At 41.7% G+C, this 24519-nt stretch overlaps 1 protein-coding gene across 5 annotated transcripts in view; it reads right to left on the bottom strand.

Annotated features, from left to right (window-relative positions):
- Window positions 1-502: 502 nt before the first annotated feature.
- Window positions 503-24519, bottom strand: part of nhsb (Nance-Horan syndrome b (congenital cataracts and dental anomalies)) — a 47045-nt gene continuing 23028 nt past the window's right edge. Inside the window, exons 2-13 of one of the 5 annotated variants that reach the window (XM_056382191.1) lie at window positions 7954-8106; window positions 7724-7860; window positions 7362-7409; window positions 7064-7108; window positions 6915-6959; window positions 6511-6573; window positions 6088-6280; window positions 5667-5798; window positions 5365-5517; window positions 1849-5031; window positions 1478-1619; window positions 503-1292 (exon numbers count right to left, since the gene is read on the bottom strand). In XM_056382191.1, the coding sequence (XP_056238166.1) occupies window positions 662-1292; window positions 1478-1619; window positions 1849-5031; window positions 5365-5517; window positions 5667-5798; window positions 6088-6280; window positions 6511-6573; window positions 6915-6959; window positions 7064-7108; window positions 7362-7409; window positions 7724-7860; window positions 7954-8106 (4925 nt within the window). In that variant the 3' untranslated portion in view covers window positions 503-661. The remainder of the gene's footprint in view (window positions 1293-1477; window positions 1620-1848; window positions 5032-5364; window positions 5518-5666; window positions 5799-6087; window positions 6281-6510; window positions 6574-6914; window positions 6960-7063; window positions 7109-7361; window positions 7410-7723; window positions 7861-7953; window positions 8107-24519) is intronic. The other 4 variants (XM_056382199.1, XM_056382215.1, XM_056382207.1 and 1 more) reach the window with 4 other exon arrangements.

The following is a 24519-nucleotide window of genomic DNA, read 5'->3' as shown; positions in this document are numbered from 1 at the left end:
AATATTGAGTATGGACTCTGGGAATTCAGGCCGATGCTTTGGGCACCAAAAGTTCAAAGAATATTAAATTTCATAAGAATTTTTAATTTTGATAAGAAAGCAGTTCCTCAGTGACACACACGCACCCACACCATTCAAAACACAAGAAGTAGAAATATCAGTGGATGTTGCATGTGCTTGTTCATGCACACGCACATTGTCCATATTCCACAAAATTTCTTTTCTTATCATTTATCATTATTTACCAAACATTTTGTACTGTTTTTTTTAATGTTTTTGTTTTTGTTTTTAAAAAGACAAAGTCAATCAAAATAGGTCTTAAGTCTTGCTCTTTTAATTATGAGGGAGCTATTCTTTTGATAATACAGTATTTAGATAAATCTTCAAAGTTCTCATAATTATCCCTTTGTGATTCAGTATCTCACAACACTCAGTGTGACACCCCTAAATTGAACAATAGATCCAAAACTGTGCATTTTAGCAAATGCTAAAATTCAGTTAGTTAGTTTTTTTTTTTTTTTTTTAATGTTCAGATTTTGTGTGTCGCAAGAATTACACTATTGGCCTTGATGACACACCTATCCAAGATTAGAAAAGTAGTAGGGGTCACTTCAAATATAGGACACAGCTAAGAATAGAGGACATCTCTCATTGGGTGGTTTTAGGATGATCTGTCATCATGGGGGCTCCCATCTGAATTCTCTGTCTCCCCTTCAGAAATGGCTTGCATGGGGGCTGTGTAGAGGCGGCTTCGTGTACTATAGCGACTGCTGTTGGCTACAGGGGGGATCCGAGAACGTCCCTGACGAGATGCAGCTGACATAGGCAGGGTTTTGGGTGTGAAACTCTCAGAGTTGGCCCTGGGAAAAAGGCCTGGTATCTGGATTGGGTCCAGGCTAGAAATGGGGGGCTCTTGGAGTGTCGAGGGTAGCTCCTCAGCTTGCCTGATGGGCCCCTCCTGAAGGGACTCCCCTGGGATTTTAGGGGTGATAGGGCTCTTCAGAATCTCTGTGGCTGACATGCGGTAGCTGGAATCAGACCTGCTACCTTTCTTCAGCAGCAGGAGTTTGAATTCCTCATTGGATGTGGTGGATTTCTTGGCGCTGCGGTAGATTGGCACAGGGGCTCGTTGTGAGCCAGCAGCATTGGCTAAGGTGGCTGGGATGTTGAGAGGAGGGGCTGGCGGGATTATGACCGTGGCGACATTGCCAGCGGTCACTGCTGTAGGGCAGAGACGAGACTTCACATTTAAGTCTCCAGAATCTTTACGGCCCAGGACCTTTCTTTTGGATCTGAATGAGGAAATCATAGTATAGTCCTAATTAATACTCAGACAGTGGATGATAAGGTACAGGGATAGACAAAATAACAGCTGGTTTATAATCAAAACCTGACAAATAACTATACATTGCATGCAGTACATAGACACTGAAGATAGAGTCAAACAGATTGAACAACAATGCAAAATTTACAGCACCTGTGTATCATGGCAAACAGGTCCTCAGTTGTACGGGTCTTATTGGGTGACGTGATAATAATGTCATCATCCACTTTGGTGTCATCCGTCAGAGGGGAGAGGGAGTTATCACTGGGCGTGGAATCTGCAGTACACAAAATCCCTATCACATGTCATCTGGTTGTCTGATCATTTGGTATACAGTTGGTGAAATAACCATCCTTTAAACCTTCCTTTTCATTTATGATTAAAGGTTACTACATGATTAACCAGCTATTGTTGCAGCTATTTGCTTTTTTTTTTTACATAAATTAATGGCATGTTATTTTGGTCTTTTCAATCATTTTTACAAAAGTACTACTTCTGCTAGTTGAATTGGTTTGAAAGCCTACCTTTACTGAAGTAATCCTCTGTGTCAGGAGTGGTGGAGTCATCTTTGCTCTCCTGTGGCTGCTGCTGATGGGCACTTCTGGTAGCACCTGATGTCACTTCCTCCTCATCTTCCTGCTCGACTTGTCCTCCTTTCCTTGCATCGCTGATTAGGTAAGGATGCGATGTCTCCATTGTGGTACCAGGCACTTTGACTGGACTAGCCCAGGGCCCTGAGTCTGAGTGGGATCCCCCAGCAAACTCATACGCTGGGGGTGGAGGGTGGTCCGATCTCATGCCTCCTCTGGAACATGCAGCCCTCTGTGGCTCTTTCACCTGCTCTTCCTCTTCTTCCTCGTCGTCTTCATCGTCATCATCATCCTGGGAGAACGAGCGCTCCCCCAAAACCCTAAATTCAGAGTGTGCATGAGTTGAATGTGTGAGCCCTCTGAACTCTGTGTGTGAGTGGATATGTGTGTGTAGATCCACAGGCGAAGGGTGGGGAGCACGTGGCACAGGCCGATGCAAAGGTGAGCTATCCTCAGAGAGTTCTGATGATGGGTCCATCCGGGCTCTGAAGGCTGTCATAGCCCAGAAGGTTCCAGGTCCATAGCGGTCCTGTCTGAGCAGCAGGCTTTCATAGGATGGAGGCCCATCAGGGTGCCGGCCAGGTGGAGGTGGTTGCGAGTGTTCAGGGGATGAGGTATGGTCATGAGCTGGGGGTCTGGGAGGTGGTCTACGAGGAGGGAGAGGCCTAGTGCTAATAGGTGGTGGGGCAAGTGTAGAACTACTAGGACATTTGGGTCTTGTAGCGGTCTCTAGTCCACTTGCTGTTTCCTGGTCTGTAGTGGTAGCACTATCTGTAGATTGGCTAACAGAATGGAGCTGCACTGAACGAAGAGCAGATGGAGTTATCGCCAAAAGATTGGAGCTGGGAATTATTGAAGCAGAACTTGAACTTGGTGGGGGGTTGGTACTTGTAGTCTCAGGGGCCAACAATTTTGTTCCAGTGGTTAAAACATTTGCAACTCTGTGTTTGCTGTGGTGGAGCGTGTGCATGTGGTGCGTCCGATGAGATAGCGTGTGTCTGACATAGCCACCATGAAGAACATTGAGATCAAGTTGAGATGGTGGAGGTGGGAAGTCTGGGTCTCTCTTATAGCCAGAGGAAATGGAAACTCCATCTCTGGGGAAGTGCTGCAGGGAAGAGAGAGAAGACTTCCTCTCGGGCACTTTGGGCTTTCTCTTGCCAGTTGAGGGAGACAGAGGTCCTGGGAAGAACGCTGCTGAAGATGAAGGCAAGGTTGATGTTGGAGTCTCAGATTGGCTGGAATAGCCACTTGATGGTGATGCCAGGCCGGCCAACTTCTCAGGGGACCCAAGTTTGAAGTCTCCAGGTGGGAGAGGTGGACTAGTTGCCCTGGTCTCTGAAGCCTGGGCATGGGCCTGGGTTTGGGTTTCTGTGGAGGAGGAAGAGCTGTCTGGTGACTTGATACACTCCATGACAGTAGTTCCTGTGGCTGTGCTTGAGTTGGACATAGATGTGTACTCACCATTGTTGGACTTCAGCTCAGTGTTGTGAAGCCACAGGTCTGCATAGTCAGATTGCACAGCACCTTCATCCTTAAATGAGTGTGTATCTGCTGAGCTAAAGGACATGGGCTCTACTATGTCCACGGTTTCACCCAGTCCCATTCCCCAACTTCCCAAAGGCTCTGCCACTAGACAAGATGTTTGTAGTGGTTCTGGAGCACCTCCAAGTTCAAGCTCCAGTTCCAGTTTCATATCTGTGGAAGACAAGGTAAGCTCTTGTTCACTAACCGTCTTTGGTTGATCCTGATCTGCCTGTGTGTCCGTTCCAACATCAACACTACTACTGGTCTCCTTCAGTGACGAAGTCCGTTTGGGTGGTGGAGGTTTGACTTTCGGTTTCCTCAGTGGACGACAGGCCCTCCCCAGGGTCATAGTACCTGCTCGGAAGTCAGTTGAGGGCTGGGGGTAAACTCCATGGGATAGTGGTGCTGCCACAGTGTTGGATTGACTACAGTCAGGTCCTGGGTCTGCATAGTTATACATGTATCCTCTGTAACTCTGATTACACTCCCCAAAATGCACAGAAGAGGAGTAGAAACCCTCTGTATCAGATGGGTAATGAGAGCCAGGCTCTTTTTCAGTGTTGCTGGTCTTATTGTCACTAAAACATGTTTGGTCTTCTAGACCTTGTTTGGAGCTGTACTCCTGGGCTAACCCATGGCTCTGGCTCAGGTTTTGGGTCTGGTCAGGGTCTTGGTCTGGATCAGTCTGGTCTTGGTCTGGAGGGTATGTCCACTCCCCCTCACTGGCCGTACTGACCCCTGCATCGTCCAGCTGGTCTGTGGCTGAGGATGTGAACGAGCTTGACCTGTGGCCCTGGCCCTGGGGTCTGAGGTCAGAGTGGTATGAGGGATCCAGGGAAAATCCCTCATCCATGGCATTGGGCACAGTGTTGAGTGACAGCTCTGAGTCGCAGTGGGATGAGCCTGTCAGTGGTGGAGAAGAGGGCGGGGGGATAGTTTCAGATGTCTGAGAGGGACAGGTGGAGCTGGAACCACTCCAGTTCCCACTTGATGACTGGTGGTCCTCCTTGTGGTCCACATGGCTGCCTAGGACTCCTGTTGTAGACACCGAGTGAATAGGGCTACTAAAAGTATCTGAACTTGATGAGATCTCACAACTGCCCATGTCAGCTTTGCGGGGCAAGCGAGAACGGCCTCTCTCCATCCAGCTATGCTCTGGGCTCCCTCCTCCTCCACCCCCTCTGTCTCTATCCCCAGATCGCTGTAACCTTTTTAGGCTTCCAAGTTGCAGTGGTTCAGGAGCTGCCTGGTCATCTGTGCTCTCCTCTTCATCCTTCATCATCATCATCTTCATTCTTGGACTAGGGCCAGGTGGAATAAAGTCCTCTGCTTCATATGGTGACAACTCCTCATCTTCATCATCGTCATCATAATTGTCATCGTCATCCTCGTCACTGTCCATCAGACGTCCACCCTCTCGCGGGAGGCTACGAGAGCGCAAGCGTCCACCGTGGGCTGCAGCACTGGTATATGTGGAGTCTGACTGGTCACCCAGGGAAGAAATGTTGCCTGTTGAATGGGACAGAGATGCAGGGATTCCCTGATGGCCACGTTGAGCTCTGATGCGCCTTCTGGAGGGAGCAGCTGTACCTGAAGATGTAAGGACAGAAGAGAGAGAGAGGAGAACAGAAAGAGGCATTTTTTAATTCATGTGGATGTTGCCCATATGGACTATACCAAGTTACCATAAATAAATTGAATTCGTGTTTGATGGATCTCGTTTGAGGATGAAAGTATACTAGTTTGATAATATTGGCAGCTTTTAGATGGTTGTCCTGTTCAAACTTAGCAATGGCAGCTACACATCATTGCAATAAACATTTCCATTGCAAACATTTGTCATTTAGCAGGAAGTTAAACAAACTCCTAAAAGATGCCTGAAAGATGAAAAAAAGAACACCAATAAAGAACTCAGAAACCTACATGCTATAAGGAAATCATCTGTCTGGCAGCCAGAGTCCCGAGTGTGATGGAGGCGACCACTGATCGAGAGATCTTCCTGACAGAGAGAGAGTTGGTGCGGGTTGGCATGGACGATCACTGTGCGCTCTCTTGCTACGGGTGATTCATCTGAGTCTGGATGCAAAAAGACAAAGCATGTTACATGTCATATCATATACAAACCATTTCTTCAGAGGATATAAGGGAAATATGAGGAAAAGCTACAAAATTAAGACTCATACACAAATTTTTCTGTCAATAAGCAGATGTGCTCGTTAACATACCCATGTCCTGATGTACTCTTTTGGGTATTCCTGTGATAGTCTTCCTCCTCCTCAGCTTCCTTCTCCTCTGAAGAACCGACTGAGAATGGACTAGAGAGCAACGAGCACTTGCTTCCCTGTCAAACCCAACTCCTGCAATAACAGCAGAGGCTATAAGCCATATTTGATATAGAATTTTAGTACAATAGAGGTTAACACTGCACACTATATTGTTTATTTCTAATAGTCTTATCATCTTATTGCTCATTCCCTCATAGTTTTGTGGTAATGATTCATAGTTTTTATACAAGCAGTCTGTGTTTGATTGCTGTTTGGTCAATTGTTAGCACAGTTGCTTCACAGTTAAAAGATTCCTGGTTTGATCCTCACCAGGGCTAACCTAGCTCTTTTTCAATTTTCATGTTCTTCCTCTTTTTCTTACCTGTGACGTTGATGGGGATGATACAGGAGGAGATGGCGTGAGAATCGGCAGTTGTCTTCTGATCTGATGGTGGGAGGTTTTCCTTTGACCAGTTTGTCTGTTTATCCTGGGTTGAGGAGGCATTGGAGGCTGAGGCCTTGGCTCTGTGGCCTCCCAAGACCTCACCACCTTCGCCTTCCCCTGTCGTGGTAGCCTGGAAGAAGCAAGGAGCAACATTACATAAGCTGGGTTCTGATGCTCCGCACAGTTTTAGTATAAGTTACTTGGTTGGACAGACTAAAAGTAATTATTTACAATGCCGATGTGTAGCATGAAATAGCCACTAGGAGTGAAGTAATCAACAAGCAAATACAAAATGAGCTACTGAACATTTAAGTGATTATAGGTTAAACAGAAAGTTAAAACAACACAATTGCTTGATACCTTTCTACTCCATGGGATGAAGATGCAACTTTCAATTGGGTGAAGTGAGTAAAAGCACTCAAACTATGAACATAAAATACGACAAAAAAACAAAAGAACAGATGACATGACATAAATAATCCAAAAGACTTTAAATAAAAAGATTAAAGGAAAGTCAAAAGGTGAGGGATGAATGAGACAGACAATGTAATGTTTAATTTATTCAATTTCCTCTCTCAAACAGTTAAAAAATCTCACATTGTCCTATTGTTCACCTTATAGCCTAAAACCTCATTTGTTTTTTGTTAAAATTACATGTGTGGATACTTTTTTTTCAAATCTTTCCTTATTGACAATGTCTTTTTAATAACTAAATTTTAGCTTAAGGTTTAGCTGACAGTTTGCTATTCAAGCATCTTCCTTACCTTTCTTTGGATCGTTGGAATATCTGCTTCTCTCCCTGGCCTCTCCTGTGGCATCAGGAAAACACACACATACAAACAATTATTGTGTGCAACACAGTTAAGATAACATTTTTGTATTTTTCTGACCGTGTGTCAGTAAATTTTCGTACTTTTCGCTGTATGGTCTGGATCTCTGTTTCTCTCATGGTCCTCTCCTGCAGAAGATTCAGACAGAGAGAAATGACGGTAAAGTTAGTTATATACTGATATACAGTAAAAAGTACCAATACAACCACATGATAAAAGTGAAAAAAATGTAAATTGGAATCTAATGTACTGTAGTCTTATGTGTCATGAAACCCCAGACACACAACAGGAACTGTACACACAAGTGGAAAAAACACACATCTTACAGCAAGCACCTACATGTTAGACATTAACAGATACACAGACAAATTTCTGTTTTACCTTCCTGGGTTGATAGTCTAACTCTCGCTCCCTCTCTGCTCTCTCTTGCTGCATGGCAACATCAGAATGAGATATTGTGTCAGTTTATTGTAACACATATTTAATAGGAATAAAAGTTGTCAAAAAGCACAAAAAATATTCAATTAAGAAAAATGAATAGGAAAAAATGTGTTTCCCTGATGTTCTTCTGAATGTGACCTTCATGTCTTCCTCCCTGTCCCATACCTCTTTCAACATTCAAGTCTCCAGTCATTCACTTAGTTTGTGCGATTTAAAAAAAAAACCAAAACCATTATTGGATAACTGCCCCCTGGTTGGTTGGTGAGATATATTTTCACTTGTGAACAGTGTGTTGTCCTTACAGCTCGTGCCAGGCGACTCCTCTGTTGCCGGCGAATGGTGTGTGGCGAGGGGAAGGTGGGCATTGGGGGCGCCACTGAGATAGAGATTGTCACCCTGTTTCTCTCCCGACTTGTGGACCGCTGGCGCTGTTGTTCGTCTGTGAAATCCAAACACACACATGAAAACTCACAATCTATGCAATTTGTTCTCAGTATAATGCAACTGTGCAGACGGGATCAGCCTCTCTCACCTCGGTGCAGGGCTCTGAGACTCAGTTGAGCGTTTCTGTGCAGCTCCTCTAGACATGGTGATCGGGTACAAGGATGAAACACATTGTGCTGCTGGTGCCATGGAGCTTGATAGTGAACTGACAGCTTACTCTCTATATCCAGGTTTGACACCGCTAAGAAAGAGAGAAGAGAGACGATGTTAAAGGGAATCTCTGTAATGAGCATAAAAGAGATAACAAACTGGTCTGCACATAAACAAAGTTGTTGATGAGTTGTTTTACAATTTTTTTTAATAGTTTTGACCAAAATGTGTGTATGTATATCTAGACTATCTTGGGCTATGGCCTATTTTAAGACCTGTGTGGTTCTGTATAGTTGGTAACTGGCTTATGGGTAATTTTTTTGTCTTGATTATCTGATTTAAGGAAAAGTGTTTTCTTGTGTGTATATGAACAGTAAAGCATGCTTTTCTTTCTCTCTTCATGGGTGTTTAACTGAGCCAGATGTTGCTGATTAAAACTTGCATCAATAGATAGAGGAGCTTGCAAAACTTCCAGACTTCAAAACCTTTGTGTGTGTTTAAGTTTTGACCTTATAGGTCATATGACCATGTAGCAAACCTGTGGGAAAAAAATGAGCAGTGGGCTAGAGCTGACCCCCATTCCTCTTGCTTTCTTTTTATCCTATACATAGTATGTTGCCTTCAAGAACTCAAGTATAAAGAGCACACAGCATATTACACATGGCAATTTATATCTTTACCAGAGCCCATGTGTCGTACCCATGTGTTGTAACAATACTTGCCCCTATAGGTACACTGAATGTCAGCTAGTTTGATTCAACGCAAGACACAGTTACATCTTAAACAATAGAAGTGTTAAAACTACATTTTGACATAGGAGCCCTCTACAAGACAGTGACACAGTTTGAGTGTGATGAGAGCAGTGATGCAGTTTCCACCTCAAGGCCTTTTGTTCATATAGTGCTGTAGTGGTAGATTCAATTAAACTACAATTAATCAAATTACCACGAATCATTAACATACTTATAACACACACACACACACACACACACACACACACATATATATATATATATAAAATTACAGTACGAGTACAGTAAAATAATATGTTAAAATAATACGTTAACATGTTATTGTCGCTTTAATGATATGGGTCTTAAGATAGGACATTTGTATGACGGTGCCTACTCCACCAGCATCAGAGAGAAAATAGCACTGAAAGAAAACTGCAGTGAGCTGAGATCCAGGCCAGGTTTTACAATTAACCACCAACAGTCAGAGGCCACACATTAAAGCCAGGCAACATATGAATAAAATACACAAAATAAAGATAAATAATGTTATAAGTTAATATGCACAAATCTATTTAGAAACCTTGATGTAAAGAATGTCACAATCCTCAGTCTTTCTGGGTTGTACATTAAAACACAAGACAAGGCGATGACCTGCCAGCAGGTGGCAGCTAAACCCACCTCACTCCTGCAACTCTGCACACACCAGCAGACCACTGTAAATTTCTCACGGTCCTGCATGTTTATTGCCATCATTGCCACAATTTATTATTATCATACAACACAAAAACCCTACTATCATGAATGATGTACAACTGAGAATCTATAACTTTCATTTCCAAAGATTTGAACGGTTGATTATCAAAGAGAGAGAACTGTGATTATCCATCTCTCTTATCTGCTCTCAGAGCCCCTTTAGCCTTTATTATGAATCCTATTTCTCCTCTTTTAACTCCGAATTCAAAATGCAATTGTGTCCTTGAAAGCCACACTGTACATCTGTAGCCAGGCAACCTTTCATTGCTCATCAAGGCTCGTATTAGGATGCAATTAAATCAGCGAGCTCGAATCAGCAGCATTCGGCCGATTTAAACTGCAAGGTTAAAGAAGCACAGAGGGACAGCTTATTCACCCTAAATATTACACAGCTCTCTGCTCTAAATGCTGTCACACAGATAAAGTTATTTTCTTGTTTTGCATATCACATTTTGTGTCTTTAACATTCATGAAGGTAATAATTATTGAATACAACCAAAGGACTCTGCAGCTATACAAACTCACTTGGCAGATGAAATTTGTTTGAATTGTAGTAAAATAGCGACTTGATTTTAAGACAAATTGAGACGTTTTAAGAATAATTTTTCCATAAAGGTGTTTATCACTTTCTCGAAAAGCTGGATTGATGGGATGTTAAAGTAAATTCTGGGAGAGCCTTTGTTGTAGTTGTTTTCTCATTAAACTGACAGATCTGCAAAATCTGCAAAAACAATCATGCCTTGCTACGTTATCATTCCTGGATGTGAGTAGTAATTTCCCTCAATACAGTGAAAGAAAATAAGGACAGAGAAGTGGAGTATTGGAACAAAGGTGTTTCACTGAGAACAGTCTGTAAAAGGGTGCTGACCTAGTTGTTGTGACACAGTTAAATTAGTGGATTTGTTACTGTTTTATTCCCTGCCATCCCACATATTTCCCTGATCTTTCTTTTCATCGTCCTTTCCGTCTTTTTTTTACTCTGTTTTTCTTGCTCTTTTGTTGCAGCCCTCTCATCATAATCATCAAATTGTGCTCTTGTTCAGACTGCACTACTCGGCAGCACGTCCCCTGCTGTTTTTATTCTCTATGTCATCAAAAAAACTCACACAAAGATGATTTCATCACTTAGAAATCCCCTCCAGATATATGATTCAATCAACTGGTTAAAAGTTCTTAAAATCACATCTACTCCTCCCTTATTGAAAATTCAGAATATATTAATTTGCAAGAACTGTTCTTTTCAAAAATTAATCGCTGGTCACAAAACATTTCCCACTTCACTGAAAAGTAGAAGGAGGAAAATAAAAAGGAGGTTTCCTCTTCCCTCATCACATCTATGTAAGTTGCATGTTTGACCACAACCGGCTTCCAAACTAGCAAATCCTGCTCATACCTGAAATTTAAGGTGAGCACAAAGAAACTTCCTGCTTTCAGCTACTAAAATAAGAGTGTCAAACTCCGCACTCAGAGCGTCAGTGTTGCACACTGCAGCAAAGTCAGATTTTGAGTTGAGGTGAACATGGACATAGATCTGTGAAGTAAAAGAATATTACTACTGCACAGCAAACAAAACATCAGCGAAGTTTCATCAGATGTAGCTTAAAAGTCCATTATCAGGCTGCACAAACAACTTCACTGAACAAACATGTAAAAGATAAGCGTTCAACACTAGACTGGTCTACACGGAGCGTGCCAGTGTTTCCCTCTTGAGCAGTACCGTGACAACCTTCCCTGTGGTGCAACTCAGAGCCACAAAAAGACTGAATTCAGAGTTAACACACCAATCACTTCTAAAACTTATTCCCAGAAAGTGATAAGCAGCATCTAACAAAATCAAAATCAGAGTTTCACCTCTCTTCCCTACCTGCATTGTCCTGCATTTGATTGAAGAAGAAGTTACTCATTGCTAACATCCAGGACCAGCTAAGACATGGCTGAGCACACATTACAAACTCACCTAATGCACACTCTGTCTGTTTTGCTCTCTTTCTGTCTTTTCCCCATCATCCCTCTCCTCCTTACTCTATTCCTCCATCTCCGTTTCCCCCTCATCCTGAAATCTGCAGGTGCAGTGTCAGCAACTTGCAGTGGCATCACCAGGACCTGCATGCCAACAGCACCAAGAGAGGAGGTACAGTAAAAATATATATATATATATATAAATATAAATGTATATAGCAATATAACGGAGAGTAATGCAGCAATTTAAAATGTCCAAGCAGTCTTAAAACAGTGATTCAAAGATTACACAGGAGCAACGCAAATGTTTGTTTACGGTCACGTGTGTGATTAAGGGGTGGATCTAAGTGAGAAGACAATTTGCAATGAATACAACTCTATATACATATATAGAAAACAGTGACATCAACAGAATTATTGAATGATACAAATGGGAGGAATGATGGGAGGAAACAGAAGGATGGATGGAAAAAGAAAAGAAGGAATTTTATTTTATATCAACAAGCTAGAATCTGCACTATGTTGGAGAACCCTAGCTCTGTGAATCATCTATGACGTTTAAAGGCTCCAGTATGTTCCAAACCAAGTGTTTGTTGGATGCCTGACATTCATGTCCACGTGTGGATATGAAAAAGTAGGCGTTGTTTGAATTTTTCCCCTTAGTTCTCATTTTTCATTCTTTACACATTTGTTCACATGAGAAGTGATAGAAATAGCTGAGTGCAACACTAAAACTAGCCTGAGTGCTGCGAACAGGAAGCTCATTATTAGCACACACCAGCGCAGGTCTACAGGTGCAAACAGAGCCAGAACACAACCTAACGCTGAGAGACTTAGCTGACCATCTAAAGAGCAGCAACTCACTGCGCTGCTGCTTTTTCTGCACTGGGAAAGGCTGGCGGATAGATGTACAGGTGGATTAATCAACAGAAAGATGGACTCACTGTTGGCAGTGAGTTTGAAGATTTACGACACACTTCAGACTTTATGAGCTGCTGAAATTATGTCAATCCACCTAATCTTAGATACACAAGTGTAGAAAACTCACTGGTAACATATCGTCGTCTCATAGGAAAACATATTGTCAAATATATCATATTTGAAATAAATATGCTTCATATAAACTTTGACCAAGACAGACTCACACTGTCACTGACAGAACAATCTGACTGCGATCAGTCATTCACCAGGCCTTAGTATTTTTCTGCTTAAGCGCTGCAAAATCAATAAAGTCTGATGGATAAAAATTTGTGGAATTTTATGTTGAGCTGTCAGGAGTCATCAGAGCTAGCAACTGTCTGTCAACGCAAAGGTTTTAAATGTGTGATTTACAGATGCAGAGTTATTGGCTAAAAGTGTTTTTTATGGCGCCGCTTCAGCCTCATCAGGCTAATGAGTCCAATTTTTATTACCTGAGTAGGGGATGAGTTTTTTTTTTTTTAAACACGTGGAAGGTTTGGCTGATGTGGGTTTTTTGGAGGAGACAGAGAATAAGAACTATAATAAATCCTGACAGTAACTAGAAGATTCCATAATTTTGTGCTTGAATCATGAGCACAAGATGAAATCACAGTATGAGAGTCAGTAGTAGATCACAGCAAGCCGGTGAACAGCTCCGGCTCTTTTGCACAGAGGAAACACTATAGTGTTAAAAAAAGAGCTGTGCCAACAAAGTATATATATATATATAAAAAAACAAAAAAACATCACAGTCAGGCACAATCATCAATGATATTTGTCACATGTCACTGCCGTAATGTTGCTCTTTCTCTCTCTGGCACAGCTATATGACTTTGTATCCGTCTCTCTGACTTGCTCTCTCTCTCTCTCTGGTCCAGATGTGAGTGAATGTAAGTCGTTAGTAGAGAATGTATTAGGGTGTATCTGGGTCAGGCAGCACACTCCCTATGGCAGTAGCTGCAGAATCTTGTCATAGTAGACAGCTGTTATATAAGAAACACTAGCTGCCCAGTTCTGCAGAGGAAAGACAGTGCACTGTTATTGCACCTACGATGGCTGAGCAGTCGCACCACGCACCGTCTCATCTCATCACTAGTGGTAATATTATTTTTTTATATTGATATCAGCGGTTTGTTTCAGCCAAAGTGATGCAACTTTTGCAAGAACAGCACTTTAATTTCCAAGAATAATAGTTTTAAATTAACAAATTTAATCTGCACTGGCTGATCATTCATAGTGGAATACAGCTGCTGATGAAATGCATCATAATTAAATTAAAATATTTTAAGTTAACATCTATCTTTTCCACACTCTGTGACAGAGTCATGTATATTTTGCTTCGTCTTGTTAACTTTTCATTCAAGCTATATGTATAATACTTAGAGGTATGCAACTAACTGCTATTTTCATGATCAGTTAATCTGATGATTACTTCCCTGATTCATTTGTCAATTGTTTTGTCATTAACATGACACAAAATAGTGAAAGAAAAGCCCATCGCAAGGTGCCAGAACACAAGGTGCCAGAACACAAGGTGACATCTTTTTTGGCCGACCAACAGTCCAAAACCCAAATATATTCAGTTTGCTATTATGTGACTAAGAAAACCAGAAAATGTTCATATTTAAAATAATTTGGTCATCAAAATCGTTCACATAGTTATGGATTAATTGATTATAATCATTTCAGCCCTTGTTTACATCGTGAAATGAACTATTCAAACTATGAATGACATTTTCAACCTGAACACTTTTTTCATGAAATGCCCTTTTTGATCAAATGATATTCTACATACTTTTCTACAAAGTTTTCTAAAATTCAGCCGAACAGCCTGATATCTTTTCATCATACACAAAGTAAGTTATAATGAAACAACCTCATACCCACAAAAGCATAGTGTCCACATACAGTGAGATAACAGTGATTACAAGAGGCTAAAATAGCATCTTGTTGAAAATTCACTGACTGTTGTGATTAAGTCTAGAACAGTGTAATACAGACAGGATGATGAGAGCTTTTCCTTGTAGATGACAGTGAGTTGATGTTGTAACTCTGTCACACTATAACCACATTCCTGTATTAATTAAAAGGAATATAAACAATGTAAACAGGAACTATTAGTTATTAACTGGTTTTAAGGAACACAGCGATATAGTTATAGACAGTACCTTTGGATCGCACAGGGACACAACCTAAACCGAGACAAGCCAAAGCCATGGTCAGCAGCTGTCTACTCTCTCTTCTTCTTTTCCTCTTTTTTGTCTTTTTCTGTCGCTCCTCCCTTTCTCTTGCAGACTCCCTGTCATCTGTCTCTCAATAACAGCACCTTATTTATTCCTGCTAAAACATTCCTGTGCAAGTCCAACATCCAGCCTAGTAACATCTGCAGATGTAGACCCTCCCCCTCCACCTCCTCACCCACCCACCTGCTGTCCCTGCTCTCTCCTCGCTTCAGCTGACCCACCACCGTCACTGAAAAATACATATTTCTTCTTTGTCCACGGGGACATGTGGACCCTTTACTTTGGCCCCGCGGAGAGCTACATGGCCCTCATGAGGGATGATGCACCTACGCCTCATCACAAACTCAAACACTTCTCTGTCCCCTCTCTGTTGTGGCTAGGATTCACCCCTGTCTGCTGGTGTCAGATGGTAGGACCCCGTCTGGGCATGGCCTGTCCCTGACCGTAATCTCTTTATGATGCAGTAATATGTGGAGGGCGGGTGGGGGGGGGTTCATCCACAAAGTATTAATGTATTAATCCACCACATGCTGGGAAAATGTATCACGTGCTCAATCCTTCTATTGCTGCCACCAAATAGTGATGATCTAAGAGTACGTGTGTGTGAGAGAACACCTGACTGCTGGTGTACAAGCGTTCATTTTTACAATCAAATAATTGACAAACGTTACAGCAATGAGGCAGAAATGAAATGAAATGAAAGTTTTCACCATACTTTAAAATGATGAGCGCAAACAAATGTTAAATCACTCAGAGTCCACCTCATGGAAACTTCGTCTTTGTCTACACTGATTCTGAGGAGTCAACATCCCCATGCGGTTGCAAAATAAACAGCATGACACACACACATACAGAGACAGAGAGAGTATATGAGCACCCTGCCTGGTAATCTGCTGTAATCTGGTGCTCTGGCAGTTCACTGACTTTGGAGTAGAGCTGGTGGAGCTGGCTGTGCGCTCGAGTAGCTTTCAGCCTCCCACCGTGGCCGGGAACAACACACAGACACCAAAAATATCTGAACACACATGCGAGAACCCACCACGTGTCTGCACATGCTTCGCTGCAGTGGTCAACATCACCACAAACAGGAAGTTACAAATATTAAATGTGCAGATGTTTCTTGTGGCTTGCCTCAATTGCAACAGATCTGCTAAACAGGACTGCTGGGAGGTCTTTAATAGCTTGTCGTCCCTGGGGTTTTTTGTCAGTTGTGGCATTGAGTGATCTATGAAACATCAGGGCAGGATCAAAGACCTTTCTACTGCTTGTGAACTGCATCGTAACCTGAGCTTCTTGAATAGGGCCCTAATGGCTTGTCCTGCCTGAGGAGCTTAGGCCAAATCACTTAATCAGTATCGTCTTTTAAGTCACTTAAAACACACTTTTACAGACTTGCTTTTATGTGGTGATCACGCTCAGTTGCCATTTTATTCTTCTGTTTGATTTCTCTTGGTTTGGTGCTTATGAACCTCATCAGAAGTAGTGTTGATGATAAATAAATATTTATAAAATAGGCTACCTCTTTTTCTGTTACCTTTCAGTTTCTCTCTATGTTTGTATATGTTTGTCTCGATCCTCCTTCCACACAAAATGAATAAATCATTCTACCCCCATTCCCTCTTCCCATCCCTTCTCCCAGCTGCACACCTGCACTATTGTTCAGCCTCCCCACTCCTCCTCAACCCCTCTGTTCTGCCCCTCTAACCTGCACAACACTCGTGGTATAATAGGGGATGCATGTTTCTATAAAGGTTTGAGGCTTGTCTGTAAGGGCTAGCAGAGGTGAATCACAGTGTCTGACAATAAAGACAAAAGTTTTATTTATAGCAGCCGCCACGTCACAGTGAGCCAGATGAGCCAGAGAAAATATCAACAACATAACAGCAGGTTAAATGTTCAAGGGATTATTTCCTGGCTCTGCACACACTGTTTACCCAATATTAACAGACTCCACTGAAAGTGCTCCTGTACTGCCCCTCAGTGGCACAGCATGAACACTGCACAGAGTCACAGGGTGTGTGGCGTGAAGGCAACATCAGTGAAATGCAGGGTGGATTTGCAAGTGCTGCCATACGGTTTTCATATGGTTTCTATATGTCAACACCATAAGCTGTATGTAAAGGTTTAGAGTGAAAGATTTACCAAAGAGATGATCCAACTCAAAAACAAAATAAGCCATCATCAAGTGTCCATACTGCACCGTTGTACATGTACATACATCTTAATGGTGAAAATAAGGTCACTGTCCTGTGAAGCGCAACATTTTCTCAGTTAAATTCTGGGAACCATTGTGCTACACATTATTACTAGGCGTCTGTTCTCCATTTTCTGTTCGACATTTTCTCTTTCTTTTTAAAGTTAGATGAGACAGTTGTTACTGCTCTCTGTCAAGTGCGTGTGTCAACAGCTCTAAAACTCCCTGATCAATATGTTGTTTCTCGTTCCTTTAATTCGTACACAAACACTTAAGTTTGGGCTATTACTGTTTATTGGTTTGTGGTTTAACTATTTTGAGAGTTACTAGAAGGCAATTTTTTTTTTTTTAAACTTTGGTTAGAGCCTTATAGCTGTTATCCCTGTTTCTACTCTTTATGCTAAGCTGAGCTAATCACCTCCTGGCTCTAGCTCCATACTTATATGGAGTACTTTGACATTTTTAAAACATGTCAGTGTTTTAATATGAAGCTGCAGACAGAAGGCAGTTAGTTTAGCTGAGCACAAAAACTGTAAATTTGGCCTTTGGTTAACAGTGAGTTAATTACTGAGCTTTGGATTAGCTGGTAGGGGGATGGTGTTAACTTTGAACAGAGCTAGGATAGCTGTTTCCCTCTTTTTCTAGTCTTTATGCTAAGCTAAGCTAAATGGCTGTTGCCTCCAGCTTCATGTTTTTTTGTATAAATATGAGATAAAAAGCATCTTCTCCTCTAGCTTTTCAAAAAAAAATAAAAAAAACAATAATGCAAACTTTTTATCCTTAGATCCTCAATTTAATTTAAGAAACAAAATATTTGGAGGAGTTTTAAAAAAACATAAACATTTGCAATGCATTTCTGTGTCAGTAGACACATGGTGGCTGAGAAAGCAGCAGCAGGAGTTCAATGTTTTATTATCTCATGTTGTTGTCGGGCCTCCTCTCCTTGCTCAACCTTTCTGAGGCTTCTGTATTCCCCAATCCTCATCAATATTGCAGCATTGTTCCTAAAGAGGCAGTAACCAGGGAAGGAAAGATGGAGAAAATAATAGAGTAGTGTAAACTAGAGGAGGAAAAATGCTTATATTGTATTCTGTTTAGTCAATACTTATTCCTATATCTTTTGTCAAAACATTGTATTAGTTTGGTAACATGCAGAGAAATTAGCAGGAATTTACTCACACACACACACACACACACACACACACACACACACACACACACACACACACACACACACACACACACACACACTGTGTCACAGGGGTCACCAGGGGTCTTTGGGTTTGGATTAAATGTTATGCCTGGTAAGTGCCACACTGTACATTCGTCTGCTTGCATAAGTTACTTAGCATGGATTTTAGTGAATAACCCCAATGGATAGAATAGAACAAACAAATCCTTTGGTTCTAGCTTCCCTAACAACTGCTTAAGACCACAAATCAGATAAATGGCATCCTCTGCCTGCTCTGTGATGTTTGGGCTGACGCTTCACGCCAGCTGATTTTGTTAACACTGTCTTTTCTGGATTTTTTTCAACATGGCAGCTTCCTGTGTGGGACATGCCACCTTTAACAGTTTTTTTTTTGCCCCTTAGAACATCATAATATCATCATGCTGTAATACCGATCTAACACAACGTCCATGAGGCAGATCAACCAACAAAATTTTCATTTCTATTTTATTCCGGGATGAGGGGGAAAGAAACAGCAAACTATTTATCAGGAAAGAAAAATTATGACAAATGAGATATCATGACATAATTGTGTGGTAGAATATAATTTGATTTCCTGTCCCATTATGTCCTGACTGACCACCTACAGACCACCTACAGAAGATTTATTATTCTGCCACTGTGAGTGTACGTGTGTGTTTTGTATGTGTGTGTGTGTGTGTGTGAGAGAGAGAGAAAGAGAGAGAGAGCGAGAGAGTGAGAGTGTGTGTGTGTGTGTGTGTGTTCGTGAATACTTCAGCCATGTTGGTGGAATGGCACAAGACAAGCCATCGCCCATGTTATTTTTAACTGCGTGTCTCCATGGAAACCGGCACATATGCAGGGAGGGGGTGATCTCCTGCTGTGCATGTGTTGAGGAAGACTCCTACCGTTCGTTGGTCATAGTGTGTGTGTGTGTGTGTGTGTGTGTGTTTATAGGAACGTTTGCATCTATGTGTGTGTATGTTAGTCTATTAATTGTTTTTGGGTGGACCTCATTTTTAAATCCTGCCTTTCAGATTAAAAGCATACATTTTACTTTAATATATACAAATACAGTTTCATACAAATATATATATATATATATATATATATATATATACAGTTTCTAGCTGTGTGTGAGAGAGAGACAGACAGTGATATAGAGAGAGAGGGTTGAGGGAGGAGAAGGTAAGGGCTTCTGAGGTAAGTGAGGAAACACCAACAAGCTGTACCTGACGACAGGGGTGGGTGGTGCTATCTCAGCCTGAAATAACCCAAGCAGGGCAGCAAGTTCACTAGATACATCACCTGCCTTTCCTCCTGTATGTAGAGAGCCGTGACTTAGCTATCGTTTAATATTGATATGCCTTTATCTACTTTCCTTAAAATCCTCCATTTAAGAACATGTAGCTGTAGTCAACAGTAGATAATTCTCACTCCCGTGAGCTGCCATCATCAATACTGACTCTTCATTGTCTCTAATCAATGGATCAGTGACTCTACAGTGACTAAGACGTTTCTCTGTTGTTGGGTTGTGGGGGAGGTTTATATTGAGTGAGGGCATTCTCCTATATAGCTTCAGAAGCCATCCGACAGTTATCAACTGAGTGAATGTAGTCGTTTCTATGGAAACAACTTAAAGATTAAAGCTGTGAAGAGAGAGCCGTGCCAGAGTGATTCCCATAATGCCTTGTGCCTGGGGATCTCAGGGAAAGAGAGAGAGAAAAAGGAGAGACAGACAGAGTGGAACGCAGAGGAGGGAGTGTGTGTGTGTGTGTGTGTGTGTGTGTGTGTGTGTGTGTGTGTGTGGGGTGGGGGGGGGGGGGGGGGTGCCATGCTACAAATCCCCACTCTATTGTGGCAACTTACATGACCAAAGACACCAAACTCAGCATCTATGCACAAACACACAAATATAGCATGTGTGCGCACGGAGAAACTTCCTTTTGGTCACAACCTTGCCTTAACCGTAACCTTAACCATAACCACACTATGCCTACCCCAACCCTTAGCCTAACATGAACCCAATCTTCACCCCTAACAAAACAAGCGTAAGGATTTCCAACAATGCTAGACTGCACTTAGCCACAGGATACCACAGTGATAATTTGAGCTAAATGCTGATGTCAGCATATTAACATACTCACAGTGAGCTGATGTTTTTGCAGGTTTACCGCGTTTACCATCTTGGTGTGGTAGCACGCTAATATTTGCTAATTAGCACTAAACAGAAAGTCAGAATGAGACGAATGGGAATGATATTAGTTGTAATGCACAGATTGAAATTTTGAAGTGATGAGGGTGCAAGACGAAAAGTGACGGGCTCACCAAAGGCGTTACTGTTACATTACTGTGATGCTACAGCACTAGATGAAAAGTTAGGGAATCGCCAAAGTCATTAAGATACATCCTCTGGGAACCACGAATGTCTCTATAAGATTTATGGCAATCCATTAAATAACTGACGAAACATTTTGTATGAAAGTGGCGGTGGACTGTCAGACCATTACCTAGAGCCAAGCTGCTAGCATGGCTAAAAAGTCTTAACCCTAAAATTTAAGTCTATTTTGTGGGGACCAGGTTTTGTCCCCAAATGGACGCGAGTCCTCATAATGTGACCAGCTCTAACATGTTTTTGTCCCCAAAGTGTGTGTAATACACACTTTCATAAGCTTCACTGTCTCTAATTGGAGCCTTTTCCTCTCTCTCACACGCTCTCTCTCATTTCTCTTTTTATCCAATCATTTATTTGCATCTTCTCCTCTTTTGGATTTAATGTATGTGCCTCCTCCCTATGCCCTCCTCTCTCTCTGCCTCTCTCTCCCCTCCCCCTCCCCCTGGGTGATGCCAGTGCTGTTGTCAGGCTGGAGCTGAAAGCAGCCAATCGTGTGGCTCTGTGCTGAGGAGCTCTGGGGTGATGTTAGGCAGTTTCATGCTCATACGATGAGCTTTGCCAAATGTAGGTCATGCTTCTCCTCTCTCTACCTCTCTCTCTCTCTCTCTCACACTTTTACAGACACACATACACACACATAAACCTCTTCACCCCTTCACAGACGCACACATACGCAGAAAACGGATAAGGATGTGTGTATTTTCATCTCATGGGTTCACACACAAAGGTGTACGCGCACAAACACACGTACAAACACACAGAATTTTCCCCTCCACACACACACACACACACACACACACACACACACACATGCACATTCTCGGTCTTACACAGGGTGGGGTGACACTCTGCTCGGTGGTAACACTCTCGGCTGTTTGGTAACAACTGGTGGATCTGTTCCCCACAGAATGGACGGCACTTAAGATGTTGGGATTCTTCTTCTGCAGCCAATATTTCCACCGATAATAAAAAATTGATTACAAAGTAAAATCACACTATGAAACAAAAAAACTACTCTTGCCTCCTCCTGAACTCTTGTTGAACTACTTCTGTCTGTGCTGCAGTATAGCACAAGCAGGATTATGATGTGAACAGCAGCCATAGAAACCAGCAGATTATATATAAACGGTAAATCTGAGACCTGATTTGAGCAGAAAATAATGTAATGGATCTAAGAGAGACTTATTCTTTTCATGAAACTGGTACACTGATGAGCAGGGTAGCCAGTAGCCAGGATTTTAGAAATACTGAAGTCATGAGTCCCAATTCCCCAGAGTATTTAAAAAAAAAAAAAAAGACACAATTTAACATTATATCAATTCACGACACTGTTCAGTTACAGTTACACACAATTACACTATATAGCTTAAAGTACAGCTACATATATTTGTGTTCTTTTGGTCTGGGGGAATATTTCAGGTTTAGAGCCTTGAGCCCATCCTGCATCTTCAGAATGAATTTGATTTCTGAAAGTGAGTCAGACATCATTGACAGACCTCGTTAATACTGGGACAAAAGGGAGAAAATCCTTGAGACTGAAAGACTCTGGTTTTGGAAGTAAAAGTAGTAAACAAGTGTCCATATACTTTTGGCCACTAAACGTTGTCAACTACGTACCTTTTTTTCCCATTTATTTTAACAACAAAAACAAAATACTTCTGTACATCACTACCTCCTTATCATGCAACAAGCCCTCCAACCAGAACAGCCATTTAGGCCGTTCGTCCCTGCCCTCTGATGCCACCCATAGGAGCATCTCCTGAAATACAGCAGCAGGCTTACCCGCCCCTACAGCCTGAACCTTCATCACCTTCACCATGGTTACAATAATAAACAGTAAATAGGCACCAAAACTATTTGGTTAGTTTTAGGAAAAGATCATATTTTGGGTTGAAGGAATTTGTCAGTGGTCGTGGATAATCGGTTTCGTGTGGGAAACAAACAGCGGTCTTCTGTGTGAAAGTCCTGTATTTTACCCCGACCTCCTCTTAAATTGGACTTGCTCTTTATACTAAATCACCTGACTTTCTCCTTTGCTATAGGCTGTAATAAGATGCTCGTTACATTGCTCAGATTTGACTGATTCTAATTGCTGACGAATCTGAAGATCTGGACATCTAGTAACATCTGGTTCAAACTGAGTACGAACCTGACAGTTAGTTTATGGTTCATAGTTACACCACAGTCTCCTCCCATATCACTCTGGTTAATGCAACCCAATGTGAAATAAATGTAAAAAAATAACAAGATTAAGTACAGGTATAAAGAATATTGGACAAGCAAGACTTTCAGAGCCACAGTCCAGTCATGTAGAAGCAAAACACACACTTTCTGATGAAATCAGACAAATACTGTGCTTTTTTAAAAGCTGAAATGTGGCCCTTGTCTACAACATTAACACGACTATAATTATTGTCTCTGTTTTTCCTTTTCCTGTTTTTTGTTTTTTGTCTTATTTTTGCTTCGAACAATCATTGAAATAAAACCATCTGAGAAGTTTAGAGGGGAAACGTGTCAGTGATGGAACCGCTAACAACTCGCAGACATCTGAAACATATGGCTTTTTCATAAGAGGCAAATAGAGGTGAGAAAACTGGTAAAATTTTTAACAATATGTTTTATAGCTCATCATATGTTGCTTTACTTTGCACCACTGGGATTTGGTAAAAGAATAAAAAAAACCTTAAAAAATCAATATATATAATCCAAATTTAGTCTTCAGATTATTTGCATCTTTCCAGAATAGATTTATTTTTTGAACATGATCTACATGTGTATTGATATTTAGCTCTTGTTCATCGCATGTGGAGGGAACTTTTCCTCTTAAATTGCTTTGTTGTAGGAATTAGCATTACACTATGAGCTGTTGACAAATATGCAACCTCCCCTGACACACACACACACACACACACACACACACACACACACACACACACACACCTACACACACAAAGCTCCTCCTCAGAGTGAGAATCATTTCTACTTCCCTGGGTTGCCACTGCTAGGTTGACCTATTTTTGTCCAGACCTCTCTCTCTCTCTTTCTCTCTCTCTCCCCTCCTCTCTCTTTCTGTCTCTCGCTCCAGCCCCATAATTCACCCTGCTTAATAATTCACTACAGCTTTATAAGCCTCTACTCTACTAAACGACAGGCTCAGGAAAACAACAACAGTTTTTACAGATGCATTTTGCGACGCCACATAAATAGAATAAGGTGCACTTACAATATAGGATGTACTGTATGTAAGGTAGAATATATATAGTTTACAAAAGCAGGACAGACGCGCCTTGTAAAAGGAGGATGAGTTAAGTTGGCAGGTAATTCACATTCACCACGTGACATTCATCATTTTTTGGAGGACAACAGAATCAGATACGAATGTAGAAAGAAACAAGAGATAATGGTGGTGGTTGTGGGGTGTTATTGTAAAACTGCAGATTATTTGCAAGTCTATGCACAGACTCGCTCTGCCTGATGTGATTGGACGGCCGGATTGGGCAGGAACCAATAAGGGCACCAGGAGTAAGAGAGCAGGCACAGAGAGTACTCTGGCTGATGCTGGGCACACCCTGTAGCCCTGTGTGTGTGTGTGTGTGTGTGTGTGTGTGTGTGTGTGTGTGTGTGTGTGTGTGTGTGTGTGTGTGTGTGTGTGTGTGTGTGTGTGTGCGTGTGTGTGTGCGTGCGCCAGTGCCAATAATATTAATGTCTATGCTTTGTGATTATGTATATAGTTTGTGGACATATTTGAAAGACCAGATATTTCCTTTCAACCAGAAATTCAAGCCTCCTATATTTTACATCTCCTCTGCCCCATTTTTAAATCTCCTCCCAGGAGCCGATGCAGAAAGGCAACAACTATAATATATTCTGTACCCATATTGTCATTGCATTATAAATAACACTTGCACCTCTGCAGTTTTTGCAGAAGTTTGTGTACCTGTGTGAATCTTTAAATTTGATGCTTTAGTGGGAAGAGGAACGAGGTTGGCTAAATTATCTTAAAGGAGTAGTTTGACATTTTGGGAAATTCACGTACATACTGTCTTGCTGAGAGTATAATGAGAATGTCAATAC

The sequence above is a fragment of the Seriola aureovittata genome, chromosome 1 (genome assembly GCF_021018895.1).
Source record: "Seriola aureovittata isolate HTS-2021-v1 ecotype China chromosome 1, ASM2101889v1, whole genome shotgun sequence".
Taxonomy (NCBI): Eukaryota; Metazoa; Chordata; class Actinopteri; order Carangiformes; family Carangidae; genus Seriola; species Seriola aureovittata.
Note: the sequence above shows the minus strand (reverse complement) of the source record. Positions and strands in the feature narration are given on the sequence as shown.